This window comes from Panthera onca, chromosome C1, assembly GCF_046562875.1.
Source record: "Panthera onca isolate mPanOnc1 chromosome C1, mPanOnc1 haplotype 2, whole genome shotgun sequence".
In the NCBI taxonomy this organism is placed as follows: Eukaryota; Metazoa; Chordata; class Mammalia; order Carnivora; family Felidae; genus Panthera; species Panthera onca.
This window is the reverse complement of record NC_138346.1, coordinates 18,364,501-18,382,114: the sequence shown is the minus strand read 5'-3', so window position 1 is coordinate 18,382,114 and position 17,614 is coordinate 18,364,501. Positions and strand designations below refer to the sequence as shown.

At 61.3% G+C, this 17,614-nt stretch overlaps 1 protein-coding gene across 4 annotated transcripts; it reads left to right on the top strand.

Annotated features, from left to right (window-relative positions):
• The first annotated feature begins 1,835 nt into the window (after nt 1-1,835).
• On the top strand, nt 1,836-16,109 carry SLC4A3 (solute carrier family 4 member 3). Of its 4 annotated transcripts, none has more exons than XM_060623758.3 (23): nt 1,836-1,855; nt 2,494-2,635; nt 2,984-3,149; nt 3,735-4,015; nt 4,178-4,293; nt 4,673-4,899; nt 6,463-6,611; nt 6,751-6,931; nt 7,401-7,536; nt 8,231-8,414; nt 8,848-8,947; nt 9,412-9,596; nt 10,267-10,492; nt 10,670-10,888; nt 11,177-11,325; nt 11,510-11,704; nt 12,154-12,372; nt 12,721-12,810; nt 13,327-13,493; nt 13,986-14,239; nt 14,567-14,736; nt 14,949-15,122; nt 15,788-16,109. In XM_060623758.3, the coding sequence occupies exons 2-23, from the start codon at nt 2,585-2,587 to the stop codon at nt 15,863-15,865; spliced, it is 3,717 nt and encodes a 1,238-aa protein (XP_060479741.2). In that variant the 5' UTR covers nt 1,836-1,855; nt 2,494-2,584; the 3' UTR covers nt 15,866-16,109. The 4 variants fall into 4 exon arrangements, with proteins under 4 accessions (XP_060479741.2, XP_060479740.2, XP_060479742.2 ...); XM_060623757.3 differs by lacking the exon at nt 1,836-1,855 and adding an exon at nt 1,938-2,329; XM_060623759.3 differs by lacking the exon at nt 1,836-1,855 and adding an exon at nt 1,939-2,329 and having other exon boundaries at nt 4,700-4,899.
• Nucleotides 16,110-17,614: the final 1,505 nt, after the last annotated feature.

Here is a 17,614-nt window from a genome sequence, read left to right as displayed (position 1 = left end):
GGATTAAAGACTCCACTGGGAATCCCCACTGTGTTGGGGATTGACAATTACAGGTGCGGGAGAACACAACTGGAAAAGCCTCCAGGAGGCCAGGACATCTGAAGTGGGAGAAATGGAGCATTCCCTGATGTCTAATGGGATGAGTTGGCATGAAACAGCCAATGGCCATCAGCATTTCCCCCAAACTTGGATACCAAGTTTGTAGCCTAGAAGCCAGGGACGGGGCCATGAGGACGACCAAGGGGTCGGAGGTAGACTGAACAGAGCCCTTTGCAATGTTCCCCACTGGAAAAGGCACCAAGGCTCTTGAGTATCTCTAAGGAGGTGAGGGCCCTGTGCGAACATCCCTCAAGATAGAGTCTTGGGACCGAGTCACCTGGCTCAGAGTATAAAGGTTTGGGATGGCATGTCAGCGTGCTAGGGCTGCCGTAAGAAAGCACCGCAGACCGAGAGGCTTAAACAACAGAGATTTAGCTCAGAGTTCTGGTGACTGGAAGCCTGAGATCAAGATGTCAGCACAGCTATGTTCCCTCTTGAAAATGCTAGAGAAGGATCTGTTCCAGGCCTCTCTCCCAGCTTCTAGTAGCTCCTTGGCTTGTGGCATCCAACTCTGTCTTCACACGGGGTCCTCCCTGAGTGTGCGTCTGTGTCCAAATCTCCCCCTTTTATGACAACACCAGTCCTTTTGGAAAAGGAGCCCACCCTACCCCAGTCTGACTAGGCTGTTTCCATATAAGGCCACCTTCAGAGGTGCCCAGGGTTAGAACTTCGACCTATAAATTTGGCGGGGACACAATTCAATCCATAACAGATGGGTGTCACTCCTGGAGTTCTGGGGCACAGTTCCACATGCTCCATTGGCACACAGCTGACTCACACTGGCGTCTTGTTTCATCCTCTTGATGACCGCCCGCCCTGCAAGATGGGGAGGCCGAGCACATTTCTTTCGATGTAAGAGGCTGGGGGCAGTTAAATGGCTGTGGTTCGGACAGTCACCCTGTACACACCCCCGAGACCTGCTCGGCAGCCTGCTTTCCCAGCTGGGACCATGGCAGGGTAATCAGCCTCCCTGCATCTCTGTTGTGGGAAGGCTGAAACGAGTTTGGAGAGGGTCTGGTGCGGTGCAAAGCCAAGTGGGTGTTCACAGGCCCTCGCTGCCCTCCCCTCTCCCCTTGTGTGGCTCTCGGTGTCGAAAATCTCTTGAATCGAGCCGAGAGCCAGATGAGGGCAGGGGTAGGAGAGCGTATATAACATGCCCAAGGTCACAAGGTTAAACCTCTTTCCCATGCAGAGCACCATCCTGTCCAGCACCCTGTCCCCCATACCCCTTCTCTGCAGGCGTTTTTTTCCCCTCTCCTGGGCTGGCTCACCTTCCCCTGCCCTTTAGCTCCCTCCCGGTCCTGCCTCCACATCGTCTTCTGTCTTCCCAAAGATTGGGGAAGTGGCTGCACTATGTCTTCAACACATTTTATTGAAGGGCTGTTATGGATGTAGCCTGGGGCTGGGTGCCCAATTTCAGCCAGACACCGGAGGATCAAATTGGGATCCAGCAGTTCCTTCCAAAGACCTTTGACCTTGGAAAAGGAGATATGACCTTGGAAAAGGAGAAGTGATCTCAGGGAGTGTAGGTGGGGAGGGGGGCTGTGGCAACTGGGCTACAGAATCTTAGAGCTGGATGGAACCCTGGAACACTCCTACTCCAGGCCACAGAGGGGCAAACCCGGGAGGGGAGGTGATGTGCCAAGGTCGAATGTTGGGTGGTGCCCGGTGGCAGAAGCCAGGCATCTGAGGCTATATTGGGACCAAAGGGGGACGTGGGGGCTGCCTTCCGGTGTCTGTGAGCCTAGTTCCCAAGGTTGGAGGGGCTTGTGTCGGTGCAGGGGTCGCCTCCAGGGCTCCTGAGGGGAGGGAGGGGAGGCTAAAAGCAAAGTGGGGGAGCGATCTGGGGATTGTGGGAATGTAGGGCCGTGCACCCGCCCCCGGCCATGCGTGGGGCGCCGGGAGAAGGGGCTGGCGGGCAGGGTGGGTCCTGCGGGGGCTCGCGCGTGGGGGCCGGGCCGGCCGGGGCGGAGTGAGTCACGGCCCGCCCGCTCCCATTGTGCGGCCCGGCGGCGGCGGCGGTGGCGGCGGCGGAGCTGCGGAGCCGAGCGCGAGGAGGTGGAGCCCCGGGCTGCGGGCTCCGGCGCCTGCGTCCGCCCGGCCGGCCCGGCTCGCCGCCGCCGCGGGCGCCCCCCGGCCGTCCGGCCCTGCGCGGCGCCAGGCCCCGGAGCGCGCGCGGGAGATGGGGCGCGGTGGCCGGCGTTGGCCCCGCACGCTCCGGAGCCCCGAGGTACCGCAGGGCGGGGCGCGGCGGGCCAGGACCAGGGCCGGGGCCCCGGAGTGTCCCGGGCGTGGCGGGGCCTCGGATGGGAGCGCGGGCGGGCGGGGGGATCGGGCTCGGCGAGGGGGAGAGGGCGGCCGCGCGAGGCTCCTGACCCCGCCCTCCTCCCCCAGGGCTCCTCACTAGGCCCCTGCAGCGCCCCCTTCTTCTCAACCGGGTCACGGGTCCCTCAGTGAGCAAGGCTCCCAAGTCGCCTCCCCGGCCATGGCCAACGGAGTGATCCCGCCGCCCGGGGGCGCCTCCCCCCTACCCCAGGTGACTGACGCGCGCGGGGGTGGAAGAAGACGGGAGGGACCCCCAAAGAGGAGAGGGGAGTCCTCTGGCCGACCTTGGGACCCCCAGATCCAGGGATGGAGCTGGGTTGGAGGGTATGGGGCGGGGGAGGGGGGGGCGCTTTGGTATTTTTCAGTTCTGTTGCCTCCTCCCCTCCCAAGCCCGGGGAGCCTGGGATGCTGACCCAAGCCTGGGGCACAGGGAGAGGGGGTTGTTGAAGGTGGAGCCCGCTGGTCTCCCCCGCCCACAGCCAGGGCTGGGATTTGGGGGGGGGGGATGTGGGGCGTTCTTGGGTCAAGGGTCCTTAGGAGAGGCTGTCTGAGCCTGCAGGTCCGGGTGCCCTTGGAGGAGCCCCCTCTGAGTCCAGACCTGGAGGAGGAGGACGATGACTTGGGCAAGACCTTGGCTGTGAGCAGGTTTGGGGACCTCATCAGCAAGCCCCCGGCCTGGGACCCTGAGAAGCCCAGCCGCAGCTACAGCGAGCGGGACTTTGAGTGTGGGTAGCCTGGGGACCCCTAGTGTGGCCGCCCTCACCACCATCACCTTCATTGCCACCATCACCGTGCTCACCACTGGCTTGGTCACCCAGTGCCATCTTGTGCTGGACGCTGTGCTGGACGCTGTGCTGGGCCACCATGCCATGTTAAGTCATCCTGCCTCACCCATCGCCTGTCCACCTTCCAGGGGACCGGGCCCCAGACGCAGGGGAGACACAGGGAGATGGGCCTGAGGCTTCCCTCCGTGACCTTCGTCTTCCCCAAGTCTCTGCCATACCTCTGGCCCTGCTCTCTTCTCTCTGCCTCCTCCCTCAGCTCTGACTCTGCCTTCCCCCCTTGCTGTATCGTGTCCTGTTTCCCCGAGCCCCCCTTTCACGACCTTCTCCCTTAGGCCCATTCCCCCGCTCTGCCAGGCCTTACCAATGGCAGGACGTGGATACAGGTGTCGGGGGGAGCCTGGCTCTCGAGGAAGGACTAGGGTGCCCTTGTTTGAGGCCCTGAGCTAGAATAAGGTGTGTGCCCCTAGGGTGGTGAGGGGCCCCCTTCTGCTGTGGGAACCCCAACCGGCTCTCCTGCACCCCCAGTTCACCGGCACACATCCCACCACACCCACCACCCGCTCTCGGCGCGCCTGCCTCCACCCCACAAGCTGCGGCGACTGCCCCCCACCTCTGCCCGGCAGACCAGGAGGAAGAGGAAGAAGGAGAAGACCTCTGCTCCCCCCTCTGAGGGGACCCCTCCCATCCAGGAGGAGGGGGCAGCCGGAGTGGAGGAAGAGGAGGAGGAGGAGGAGGAGGAAGAGGAAGGGGAATCTGAGGCAGAACCTGTGGAGCCCCCGCCCTCAGGGTCCCCACAGAAAGCAAAGGTATGGGTCTGCCCCCGAAGGAGCACCGACTCCTCAGGGAGGGGTGCAGAGAGGAGAGGAAGGAAGACGAAGCAGAGGGGGCTGGGGCTGCCCGGGGGAAGCAGAGTCGGGGGTTGGGGGCTGAGTCTGGGCAGGGACCCAGGCACTCTGCTTTGTCCACAGTTCTCCATTGGAAGTGACGAGGATGACAGTCCTGGCCTCTCTGGGAAGGCTGCCTTCACCAAGCCCCTGCCCTCGGTGGGCCCTTGCTCTGACAAGAGCCCCCAGCAGTCAGTCAGGTACTGGCACCCAGCCCAGAGCAGGTCCCAGGCTCCTTCCTGACCCTGGGGATTGTCCCCAGCTCTGACCCCGGGGAAGAGGGGAGGAGAGGAGAGGGGGCGGAGGAAGCGAGGAGGGGCACGCCTCCCTCTCTATCCACATGACTGACAAAGAGGAGAGAGAAGGTGTCACCAGAGAGGACAGGCCTAGAGGGGGAAGGACAGAGAGGAAGGGGGGGACTGGTGTGGTGGGGGCAGGGAGCTGGACGTGAGCTTCCTTCTCTGCCCAGAAGGAGTCTGTGTCTAGTGCCCAGGGGGCTATTCCAGGCCCCACCCCAAACTGGAGGAGGGCAAAGGAACCCCCTAACCTGGCCCATCTCCACCATGGTTCCCTGTCAAGTCCAAGGCTGCCATGGTGCCTCCTCAGCTCCCCGAGCCCCCGGGCCCGGGCCTCCCGAGTCGCTGGGGAGAAGAGCCGGCCCTGGAGCCCGTCGGCCAGCTATGACCTTCGGGAACGGCTATGCCCAGGCAGTGCCCTGGGTAGCCCAGGTGGCCCGGAGCAGCAGGTGCCCACTGACGAGGCGGAGGCCCAGATGCTGGGCTCCGCGGACCTGGACGACATGAAGAGTGAGTGACACCCTGTGGCAGCCCCCGTGGCCCACCCCCATGGGCGCCCCGCCTGTGAGGAACCTTGGGGAAGCTCTGTGCTCTCCCCAGACTAGCGCTGGGTCCCCTCTGCAGTATCCCTGTCTGCTGGAATGTGGCCAGGGGCGGGGAGCTCACTACCTCACCAAGCCACTTCTCTGGTTGCCAGAGCTGAGATTTCCCTTCGTGACACCTCTGTCCTTCTGTCCTGATTCTGTCCTCTGAGTCACCCCCTGAATAAGGCAACCTCTCTTCCCCATGGCATTTGGAGATTTTATATCTCCTCTTCCCCTAAGGCTCATCTTCTCATCTTCTTTTTGGCCCCTTCACACTGGCCCCCTGAGCGTGAGCCACTCTTCTGGGTCCTGCTTCTCCCTACATCAGGGGCCCCATACTTGTCACACCACCGTTGGCAGGGCCTGGCCGTGATCTCGGCACATTCCTTCCGTCTTATCAGTGCCCTGGTTTCTGTGCCACCTGTCATCACCCACGGGGCTCTGCGCCCGGGCCAGGGGCATCACTGACCCCACCTCCCTCCCCCTTGGAACCACAGTGTGTGGGCGCGGGTGGGAGGGAGGGCTTTGAGCTCAGTACGTCATGGAAAGTTGCCAGGGCCTGAGGACAGGGACAGGAACAATCCGATGGCAGCAGTGGTGTGGGGGTGGGGGTCAGGGGGAGGGCGTGTTTACAGACTCAGGGAGGGGGCTGGAAGCAGCAGGGAGCAGGCCTGGGGCTGCCAGGAGTCAGGAGGCTCTGGTTGGGTGAAGACCACTGGCCCAGGCTCCCACCTTTTAGGAAAGCCAGGGCTCTGGGAGGGAGCAGGGGCCGAGGGCTCTCCCCCCGGGGGAATGATGAGCCTGCTGGAGGAGGTCACAGAGCCCATCGGGGCACCAAGCCCTAGGCCTGAGGACTCTGAGAGCTGGGGCCCTGGAATGGCCCCAGCCCCCAGCACTCGAGACTCGCTGACCTCAGAGGACTTAGAGATGTTGGTGCTGGACCTTGATGACTGTGACCCATGGGAACCCACCCAGGGCCAGCTGAGCCCCATGGCAGGGGGACCAGCTTGTGAGTAACTGGGCAGCTGGCCTTTCCGCAGCTGCTGGCCTGGAAGGGGCAGGCGGGGAGGAAGGGACAGAGCCCTCCTTGAGTCTGCCAGATGTGTGTATCAATGGGGGAGACCTGGGTGCTGAGAGAGGGCACAGGGAAAGTGTTGGGGGCCTGGTGAATTGATACAGGTCATAGAGCTCCAGCATGAGAGGCAGCGGCCATGGGCGAGGGAAGGGAGCTGGGGCCGTGGACTGAGCTGGGGTCTGACTTTTTACTGTGCTTTGGCCGGTGGTCCCCTGTGTTACTTTGGGCTAGTCCATCTCCCTGTCCGGGCTTCACTGTCCTTGTCTGTGGTGTGGAGGTGTGGACATGGCCCCTGGGCGACCGTGGCACCCGCCAGGTAGACTGGCTGGGCAGAGCAGGGGGCCGGAGGGGTTAACTGTGGCCGTGAGGCCCTGAGCTGGACCCCTGGGACCACGAAGCCTGCCTCGTCTGCAGGTCACCGGCTGGAGGACAACCCTGGCATGCGGCGTCACCTAGTGAAGAAGCCGTCGCGCACGCAGGGTGGGAGGGGCAGCCCCGGTGGCTTGGCCCCCATCCTGCGCAGGAAGAAGAAGAAGAAGACGTTGGATCGGAGGCCTCATGAGGTACCGGGCCTGCGGCTTCCTCTCCCCTCCTCCCCAGAGCCTCCTCTTCCCTCCTCCCTGCCTCGCCTGGGCGCCGTGTCTCCGAGACCGCCGGTCCCACCTGGCGGCCCCCAGACCCTCACCTTGGCGTCCGCCTCAGGTGTTTGTGGAGCTCAATGAGCTGACGCTGGACCGCAGCCAGGAGCCCCACTGGCGGGAGACGGCGCGCTGGATCAAGTTTGAGGAGGATGTGGAGGAAGAGACAGAGCGCTGGGGCAAGCCCCACGTGGCCTCGCTCTCCTTCCGCAGCCTTCTGGAGCTCCGGAGGACCATCGCCCACGGTAGGCGCCCCGCGGGCCTGGCCCTGGGGTGCAGTGCCCTCTTCAGAGACCCCGGAGGTTGGCCCGCAGCAGGCCGTCCAGCTCTTGGGGACTGCTCCCTGGAGTCCTGGGCCCAGGCGAGGTCCGGCTGCCACTCTGGAGATGTGGGGTCTGACTGCTTGCGTAGCCGTAAGCTCTGAGGGCCTGGGCTGTGCCTCTGGTGCCCGGCGCAGGACCTGGGCCGTAGTAGGCCGCAGTCCACGTGCGGGAAGCTCACCCATGGCTCCCCTTCCCGGGTTTGGAGGGGCCGTCCCTCGCTCTTGCGTTCCCTTTGCACACTCCCCTCTCTGGCTCGGCGAGGCCACGTGGAACGGTGAGCCCCGGGCGCTTGGCTCGCGCCGCGTGTCTGCCTGCCCCGGGGGAGCGAGGCGGCCGGGGTGGTTGTTCCTATCTGACGGGGCCCTGCCCCCTTCCTTGACTGTGCCCCCAGGAGCTGCCCTCCTGGACCTGGAGCAGACCACTCTGCCGGGTATCGCACATCTCGTGGTGGAGACCATGATCGTGTCTGACCAGATCCGTCCAGAGGACAGGGCCAGTGTCCTTCGCACCCTCCTGCTGAAACACAGGTGCCAGGGTGGGGCGCCTGGGACGGGCCTTCTAGGTCAGCTGCTCTTCCAGGAACACAGACTCACCTGTGTGGCTTTCTAGCCTCTGCTTGCATAACCCAGGTGACAGGGAGTTTATTCCTCGTTCATCTTTGGACAGCACCAGCCGTTAGAAGGTTCTTTCTTACACTGAGGTACAAGGGATGCAGACCCTTTTCTTTTTTTTCTTTTCTGTTTTCTTTTTTTTCTTTCCTTTTCTCTTTTTTTTCTTTTCTTTTCTTTTCTCTTTTCTTTTCTTTTTTCTTTCCTTTTCTCTTTTTTCTCTTTTCTTTTCTTTTTCCTTTCCTTTTTTCTTTTTCCTTTCCTTTTCTCTTTTCTCTTTTCTTTTTTTTCCTTTGTTTTGCTTTTTTCTTTCATGTTTTTTAAATGCTTTTATTTATTTTTGAGAGAGAAAGAGAGAGAAAGAGGATGAGCAGGGGAGGGGCAGAGAGGGAAACACAGAATCCGAATCAGGCTCTGAACTGTCAGCACAGAGCCCAACGCAGGGCTCAAACTCACGAACTGTGAGATCATGACCTGAGCCAAAGTTGGATGCTCAACCGACTGAGCCACCCAGGCGCCCCCCCCCCCCCCCTTATTTCTCATTTCTTCATGACCTCAGCCCACTAAGGGCATCTCCTCTTAACCTGCCTTGCTCCCTCTGCCCTCTTCACAGCCATCCCAATGATGACAAGGACACTGGCTTCTTTCCCCGAAACCCGTCCAGCTCCAGCGTGAACTCGGTCATGGGGAATCATCACCCAACCCCCAGCCATGGCCCTGACGGTGCAGTGCCTACCATGGCCGAGGATGTGGGGGAACCAGCCCCTCTCTGGCCTCATGACCCAGATGCCAAGGAGGTCAGTCGCCTTGCTCTGACCTGGGCTGGGGGACTGAGAGGGCTTCTGATTTCACACTGGAGGCCACTGATGGCTTCGTTGAGTGGGTCAGGAAGTTTGGATGCCTGGTACCACACAAGGCATGTGGGGGATCCAGATATGCGTGAGGGCCTCTGCCCTACAGAAATAGGAGGTTTAGATGAGATGATGCGGCAGACCCATGGGAGCCGTTTAAACGAGATAAGGCTGAGGCCGTCGTGAGCTGCTCGGAGGAGGGGTCCACAGCCCGAGTGGTCTCCTCCCGATGTGGGGCGCGTCACCCCGGGGAGGGACAAAACAGGGCCCAGGTCCAGGGGTTGGAGGGCAGAGTCCAGGGGGGCTGAAGCAAGGGAGGGGAGGGCCTGCCACGGCCTCCGGTCAGGGTCCCAGCCCTATTCCAGTTCTGCGTCCTTAGAAGCCCCTCCACATGCCTGGGGGAGACAGTCACCGGGGAAAAAGCCTGAAGCTACTGGAGAAGATCCCTGAAGATGCCGAGGCTACTGTTGTGCTCGTGGGTAAGGAGGGCGGGGGGCTGGGGTTACTGGGTGTGTGGGTTTCCTTCCACTGTGGTCTGCTGGTCTTATGCTCTGGCCTGCAGGCCACCTCTTCCATCCCTGGCCAGCCCCCCAACTTGTACCTGCTTTTCCTGACAGCCTGTCTTGCCCCCAGCTCTTTCTTTCTCAGTCCTCTGCCTGCCTCCCGTCCAGTTTTCTGCTGTTTGGGACTGCTGCTAGTCTGTACGGCACTTTTGTGGGAGTTAAAAAGAAGCACTCTTTCTTGAAGACTGTGAACGTTTCATCTATTGATGAATCATAATAAATATGTAAACGTATGAATGAATAGGGTTTCTTTAGATTGGGGTTTCTTCGTGCAGCACGCAACCTGCTCAGCTGTACATGACAGCCCCAGATGTTTTCTTTAGGGCCAGCCTGGACTGATCCTCTTTGCCCAGTGCCCGGTGCCTTACTCTCCCCCACAGGCTGTGTGCCTTTCTTGGAGCAGCCGGCGGCAGCTTTTGTGCGACTGAATGAGGCTGTGCTCTTGGAGTCTGTGCTCGAGGTCCCGGTGCCGGTTCGCTTTCTCTTTGTGATGCTGGGTCCCAGCCACACCAGCACTGACTACCACGAGCTTGGGCGCTCCATTGCCACCCTCATGTCTGACAAGGTGGGTCCTGCAGGCCCCGGGCTGGGTGCTCTAGGCCTGTTCCCCTGAGCCCTACTTTTTCCCAGCCTCTCCCGGCCTACCTTGGCGCCTGTGGATGCAGGGGTGCTGGGGGCCCTTCTGGGTGGAGGCAGTGCTCTGGAGTGGTTGTGAAGGAGCTGTTGGCCAAGGGGAGAAGAGGGAGCCCTAGGCTGGGGCCGTTGGAAGGGGAGGTGGTTGAAGAGGGAGAAAGAGTTCTGGATGAGTCATGAGACTTGAAGGGGAGGGCTGGGTATGTTGGTCTTTGCTGTGGTTTCTCCTCAGCTTGGATAGGAAGGTCCTCTGGCCAGGGGTGATGTTGGAAATCCATACTGACCAACCTGTAGGGTGTGGGTACTCTAGTCAGAATGGTTTCGGGGGCCCCTGCTATGCCAAGCGTTGCCCCTTTAGTTGTGGTGTTGTGGAAAAATCTCGAAGCTCCTAGGGGAACAGAAAGCATTCGGAGGTTCAGGGTTGTGGCCGGCCGATTCCTGGCCAGCAGGGACATGACTCCGTATTTTGACAATCGGATTGGACGTGTATACGTGGCCAGACATCCACCCTGCCTCTGGCTCTGTGAGGGCCCAACGCCTCCTCTCCGAAGCCCTCCCAGGGGCGCTCTGGGAGGCTCAGCCCTTGCCTCTCCTGCCCCCAGCTGTTTCATGAGGCTGCCTACCAGGCAGATGACCGGCAGGACCTCCTGAGTGCCATCAGCGAGTTCCTGGATGGCAGCATCGTGATCCCCCCATCGGAGGTAGAGGGCCGTGACCTGCTGCGCTCCGTGGCCGCCTTCCAGCGCGAGCTGCTGAGGAAGCGGAGGGAGCGTGAACAGACCAAAGTGGAGATGACTACCCAGGGAAGCTATGTGGCCCCTGGGAAAGGTCAGCCCCTTTGGGGCCCATCCCCTACCCGCCCTGGAGCTCCTAAGGTCATGACCCAGCCTGCCCTGACTCCCTAGCTCCTGCATGCCCGCTCCCAGCCCCTGTCGGGGAGGACTGAGCCCAGGGCCCCGCCGCGGGAGGGGTGGTCTGTGCTCCAACAGCCCCTTGTTCCCCCAGAGCTGGCTGTGGAGTTGGGGGGCTCTGAGGCGACCCCCGAAGATGACCCCCTGCTGCGGACTGGCTCAGTGTTTGGGGGGCTCGTGCGGGATGTGAAGCGTCGGTACCCGCACTACCCCAGTGACCTGCGAGACGCCTTGCACTCCCAGTGCGTGGCAGCCGTGCTGTTCATCTACTTCGCTGCCCTCAGCCCTGCCATCACCTTCGGGGGCCTGCTAGGTGAGAGGGAGGGGAGGCAGGGCGAGGCGCCCAGCGTCACCCTCAAGGTCTGTGGTCGGGGGACCCCAGGGATCACTCTTGCAGGGGGTGGGAGGGGTGCAAGGGGCGAGGGAGGCTGTGGCCGCCCCAGGGGTGCTGGTGGTGAGGGGCCTGGGAGGGATGGGGCTGGGCTCTGGGGGGCTGCTCTGTCCTAGTTGGGTCTCCAGGTCAGGGTAAGTTAGATGAAGAGGAGGGCCCGGGTCCAAGGAGCCAGGCCAGGGCCCTCCTACTGACCCTCGCCCTCACCAGGGGAGAAGACGGAGGGCCTGATGGGCGTGTCCGAGCTGATTGTGTCCACCGCTGTGCTTGGCGTCCTCTTCTCCCTGCTGGGGGCCCAGCCGCTTCTTGTGGTCGGCTTCTCCGGGCCATTGCTGGTGTTCGAAGAAGCCTTCTTCAAGGTGACGGCACTACCCTGCCCCTCCCCAGGGATCAGCTTCTCATGCCCTGTCCCTTGGCCCAGGCCATGGGTCCCTGCAGTGTCTCCCCTCCTCCCCGTTTGGATCCCGTGACCTCTCCCCCCCCCCCCCCCCCCCCAGGGTCTCTGACCTCTGTGGGTAACCACACCTCCCTCCTGTCCTCCAGTTCTGCCGAGCCCAGGACCTGGAGTACCTCACCGGCCGGGTGTGGGTTGGCCTCTGGCTGGTGGTTTTTGTCCTTGCCCTGGTGGCCGCCGAAGGCAGTTTCCTGGTCCGCTATATCTCACCTTTCACCCAGGAGATCTTCGCCTTTCTCATCTCGCTTATTTTCATCTATGAGACCTTCCACAAGCTCTACAAGGTGGAGGTCCAGAGAGGTCTTAGGGGGTGGGCGTAGGTGGGGGCTGGGAAGCACCCTGGGGAGGAGAGCATGGGGGTGGCGCATGGAGCCCTGGGAGCAGAGGGGGCAGGGAGGAGGGCTCCGTTGGGTGTGGGCGTGGGGGGTTGGGACACCCTGGGCTAGGTCAGCGCTGAAGGGCAGGGAGCCACAGCCAGAGGGTACAGGTTAGAACTCCAGTGGGGTCCAACCAGTATGTGATGGAGTGGGGCGCTGTCGGTGCTATGGGGCTCCTTTTGTAGAGGACTGTGTGTGTGTGTGTGTGTACATGCGCGTGTGCGCGTGCATGGTGTAGCTGGGTGTCCCGTGACACTGTTGCCTGGTCAGGTATGTGAGGACCCAGGGCGAAATCAGGGTGATGAAATTAGGGTCACCTGCCCAGGTTGAGTGTCACAACCTTGTAACCCACACAGGTATTCACGGAGCACCCGCTGCTGCCATTCTACCCTCCTGAGGGGGCATTGGAGGCTGGGCTAGACCTGAATGGGAGCACCCTGCCCCCCACTGAGGGGCCGCCGGGCCCGAGGAACCAGCCCAACACGGCTCTGCTGTCCCTCATTCTCATGCTTGGGACCTTCCTCATTGCCTTCTTCCTACGAAAGTTCAGGAACAGCCGCTTCTTGGGTGGCAAGGTGCGTGGCTGGGGAGTGGGGGGCCCCCGTGGGTTCCCCCCACCCCCAGTTCCTGCCGTCACTGCCAGTCTCCGCTCCAGAGAGGGGCTTCCCCCTTGTCCCGGTCAACCCATGGACCTAAACCAAATCTGTGCAGTCCCTTCCCCACCGGAAGCTTCAGAGAAATTGAATCGGGGGAGGAATGTCCTCTTGAGCTGCGCAGCACCCGTGGGACTTAGAGGGACGGGTCAGGGGATTTCTGGCTCCAGCTCAGACCCAAGGGAATCGGGAGTAATGAGCCCTCATGTCAGTGCCCCTGACCCTCACGTTCACCTTCTGCTCCTTTACCCCATTGGCTCCTCTCTCCAGGCTCGCCGCATCATTGGGGATTTTGGCATCCCCATTTCCATTCTGGTGATGGTCCTAGTGGATTACTCTATTACAGACACCTACACGCAGGTGAGCGAGCTCCCCCGCCCCCCAGCCCCGGCAGGGGATTCTCACCCCAGAGTCCTGAGAGGGAGGCCACGACTCGTTCCCACTGCTGCAGTGGCCACGATCAAGGGTGGGCCTCAGCTTTCCTAGTGACATGGTGACCTGCTGGGGCTGCGCTGGGGTGGGTGGGTGGGCTGGGGGCCGCTGAGGAGGCCAGCCGGGGGTGTGTGTGTGTGTGTGTGTGTGAGGCTGTGTGACCCTGTGCCTAGACTCCTGGAGCAAGTAATGGGCTGGGGGCCAAACGACAGGTGTCCCTGGGCCTCAGGGAGAAAAGATGTCATTCTCTTTTACCAGACCCTTGCAGGGACAGTGACTTTGGAAGACGGAAAACTAATTTCCCCCAAACCTGTTCACATCCAGGTTTCCTGGAGTCCTGGGACAGGGAACACAGAACTTGGTGGTGGGGGCAGTGCCACCCTGTGGGGTTCTTAGCAAGGGGAGGCCGTGTGCCTGAACCCTGTCTTCCTTCCTGCCATGCAGAAGCTGACGGTGCCCACAGGGCTCTCAGTGACATCTCCCCATAAGCGCACGTGGTTCATCCCACCCCTGGGCAGTGCCCGTCCCTTCCCGCCCTGGATGATGGTGGCGGCGGCTGTCCCTGCCCTCCTGGTCCTCATCTTGATCTTCATGGAGACACAGATCACTGCGTGAGGGGGCTGGAGGACCCTGGGTGGAGGAGGTTGGGGAGGAGAGGGAAGCAGTGGGAGTGGTGGCAAGGGGGGGGGCACGTGGGCCTGGGCACAGTTTCCCTGCGGTGCTGTGACACGATACCCATCTGTCTGCATCACCATTTGCGAGGTGGCACTTGGCAGTCCTCACCACACTCTGGCAGTACGTTCTCTCGCCCAGTGATGCTCGCATGTGTCTCATTTTGGTTTTAAACCACAACGTGGTGAGATCTGGCATCTGGCTTTTGTGGTGCTTTAAATACCCACAGTATGAGATTTTAGCTCTGATTTGCTTAGCCGTGAGAACATCGCTTTGGGAACTTGAAAGAGGAAACTGGCAGGCCCTGGGGAGAGCTCTTCCCTGCATGTCGTTCCCCCCACGACGACGCTGTCCCTGCTGCGCGTGCCCGGCCTCGCGGCTGGCCTGCCCTCCTAGCCCCTCAGCCCTCGCTTCCCGTCCCGTCCCTGCAGGCTCATCGTCAGCCAGAAGGCACGGAGGCTGCTCAAGGGCTCTGGCTTCCACCTGGACCTGCTCCTGATCGGCTCGCTGGGGGGGCTCTGTGGGCTGTTTGGGTTGCCCTGGCTCACGGCTGCCACCGTCCGCTCAGTCACTCATGTGAATGCACTGACTGTTATGCGCACTGCCATCGCTCCTGGCGACAAGCCCCAGATCCAGGAGGTGCGGGAGCAGCGGGTCACTGGAGTGCTCATCGCCAGCCTCGTGGGTGAGAGCACCCACCTTGCAAGGCCCCCTGCCCCCACCCCACAGACTTGCCTTCTCGGACCCTGTGGCCTTAAATCCATTGTCTATCCCGGACTTGACCCAGGCGACTCCTGAGTCTCTGAAGGCATCACGTCTAGCACCCGCTGTGACCCCAACCTGCCTCTTAACACTCTGTGAACCTTTTTACCCCGAGCCTTTTCCTGGTTCTCTGTCCTGCTCCATCTTCTCTTGTTTGTAGCAACGAGGCCCAGATCCCCTCTCCACGGGGCCCGTCCATCTTCATGGGGGCCGTCCGAGGGGTCAGGTAGGTCTGTGTCACCTCCTCCAGGCCTGTCTATCGTCATGGGGGCTGTGCTGCGCCGGATCCCGTTGGCTGTGCTCTTTGGGATTTTCCTGTACATGGGGGTCACGTCACTGTCCGGCATCCAGCTGTCCCAGCGTCTGTTGCTTATCCTCATGCCGGCGAAACACCATCCTGAGCAACCCTATGTGACCAAGGTAGGGCCAGGAAGCATGGAGGTGGGGGGGAGGGGTGAAGGGGAGGGGCCGCGAGGGATTCCCCGGGCTGGAGATGGACAGGATGACGGTGGAGGGTAAGTTGGGGCCTGGGGAGCTGAGTCCCCAGAGACTCGGGGGGGGGGGGGGGTGGGGGTGGGGGGAGGAGCAGGCCGAGGGCTGCGCCGCCGTGAGACTTGAGGCCGGTTCCCCAGGTGAAGACGTGGCGGATGCACCTGTTCACCTGCATCCAGCTGGGCTGCATCGCGCTGCTCTGGGTCGTCAAGTCCACAGCGGCCTCACTCGCCTTTCCCTTCCTGCTGCTGCTCACGGTGCCTCTGAGGCGTTGCCTTCTGCCCCGGCTCTTCCAGGAAAGGGAGCTGCAGGCGGTAAGGGATGCCGCGCGGGGCGGTGTGAGGGCAGATGGGCCCTGGAATCGGGGGCTCCTGGGTCCCAGCCTCTGCTGTGCCACCTGCTAGTTGTGTGGCCAGAGGCAAGTTACCTAACCTCCTGGAATCTTACTTCCAGCTGTAGGAAGGGGCTGATAATGGAGTCTTCCTTATAGGAGTGTCGTGAGGGTTAAGCGCTAATCCAGGTAAAGCACCAAGTATGACGGTTTGGTGTGAAATCCGCACAGGACTACTGCAGATAGCTGTGCAGGTCGTGTCCTGGACGAAAGCACACAGCTCAGGGACAAGCGGGGGTGGAGTGGCACCGAAACCCACCCCGAGCTCTGGTTTGGTCAGCTGGAGGAAGGGACGTGGTTTTGAAGTCACCCACCCGAACGCGCTGTACAGGGGTAACACAGGAACGAGGATTGGCCCCTTGGAAGTACTTGAGTGGCGGTAGCGGCTGTCACCGTTACTGTTATCGGGAGGTGTCACTGGGCCGGCGACCTGAGGGTTTTGGCCAGAGGGAAGTGTTTCAGGCTGGGGTCATGGTCCCCGCAGTCAGCGAGGCCCGGGAGGGTGTGGGCTGCTGGCCGGAGGCGTTGCCGGGGACTGGGAGGGCGGGAGCCGCCTCCCTGCCTCTCCCAACCCTCTCCCTTCTGCAGCTGGACTCTGAAGATGCTGAACCAAACTTTGACGAGGACGGCCAGGATGAATACAACGAGCTGCACATGCCCGTGTGATCCTCCAACGTGGTGCCCCTCAGAGATCCCGATACCTTAGTGGTCGACACCTGGGCCCCAGTCGGAGCCCAGCCCCAGGGCCAGCGGGTTCCTCACAACCCAGAGACGTGCCTGGAACCACCACCGCCACGGCCAGAGCAGCCCGATGACTCTGCCCAGGGCACTGACCTTGGCTCACCCAGGCCCTTTCACAGACCAGACCGGCACAGGCTTTGAGCTCATTATAACCACACTCCTTGTCTTGTGTCTGCCTCACTTTCTTGGTTCCATCTCTGGTCTCTCAGGTCATACTTATCCAACTGGAATTGGAAGAATTCTATTTTCAGGGTCATCAAAGCCAGGGAGAGTTTGGAGGCAAGGACAGAATTCTTGGGGGAACGGGAGAGAATCCAGGCCACAGAAGGTCAGAGCTGGACCTTATCGTCACCCCCTTGGGCCCTCACGAGTACAGCTGAGGAAGGAGCAGGAGGCTCAAGGTCTGGCTCAAGGTCACATACTGCTAATCTGGCCCCTGCTTAGAAGGGGGAGGGTGGGAAAGGGGAAGGGGAGGAGGTTGCTCCGCTTTAGCCACTAGAGAAATCAGAGTGTCCCCAGTGGCATTGGGACTGTAGAGGGAAATGGAAAATGTTTATCTTCTTTTCCTGATCCCTGGCATTCCGAGGAGCAGGGACAGTAGCCCAATCCCCTAGACGCCAGGGTGGTGCTGGATTTGGGTCCCTGGACCGTTTTAGATTCTCAGGGCTTAAAAGAGTGGCAGTTGGGGATTCCTGAGGCCACTCCTTGTGCAACAGTCTGTTATGCCAGAAATAACCTGTGAGGCCTTGAAGAGGGTGCAAACTGGGAGCCCATTGCGTCACAGTTGCTAGGCAACCGGTAGCGTTGTGAAGCAGGTTGGCCCTGTGTTGCCCCCTGGTGGCCATTCTCTCACACTGCAGGCTCCGTCCCCACCGGGCAGGAGTAGTGCTGCCACCTGGTGGACCCGCTGGATCTCGTGGTCAGAGATCCCAGGGAAGCACATTCTGTGCCTCCTTGGGGGACACGGAGAGGGGCCGGGAATGTTACGTGGAGTCCCACAGCCCCCTGGGTGGCTCTGCGCATCCCGATCCAGGCTCCCTCAGCCCCACCCTAGCTGGCCTTGCTTCTTCCTTAGCCTTTTCCTAGTTTCCTCCCTCGTGTTCAGGCCAACAGCTAGAGCCCTGGTGCTGGTCAGCACAGAGGGGACAGACCGCTGTGAGGCCGTTTGTCGTGTTCATCGGGAAGAGATGCGCCCTTCCAGACGTCCCAGATTGTCATTTGGGTTTAAGCATTTCAGTCCAGCCGGCCCCTTTGGTCTCCGGCGACACCATGGCCTCTAAGTTCATTTGGCCTTTGACTGGCTCGCTTGGCCTAATGAAGACAAAACCCCTTTTCCCTGAGATTGGCCAAGTCCCGGTGGAATTTCAGAGGAACTGTGCCAGGAGCAAAGTGAATGAAGGTCAAACACAAAAACCCGGAAAGTAGATGAGAGCAGAGCAGATTGCGAACGAGATGGCAGAGGCAACAGATACGCGTGGCTGAGAGGCGTCGTATGCAGGGGTGGGGGTGGGGGGTCCGTCAGGGTGCGGGTGGGTTTCCCCATTTGGTCTGGGGGATGCGGGGACCCCACAGGAAAGAACCTACTACTTTCTAAGCCCCTGAGGGCAAGTGCTAACTTGAGCCACGAAAGCTTGGCTCTTCATTGGACACGGGCTGTGTCAGTCATCTCTACTT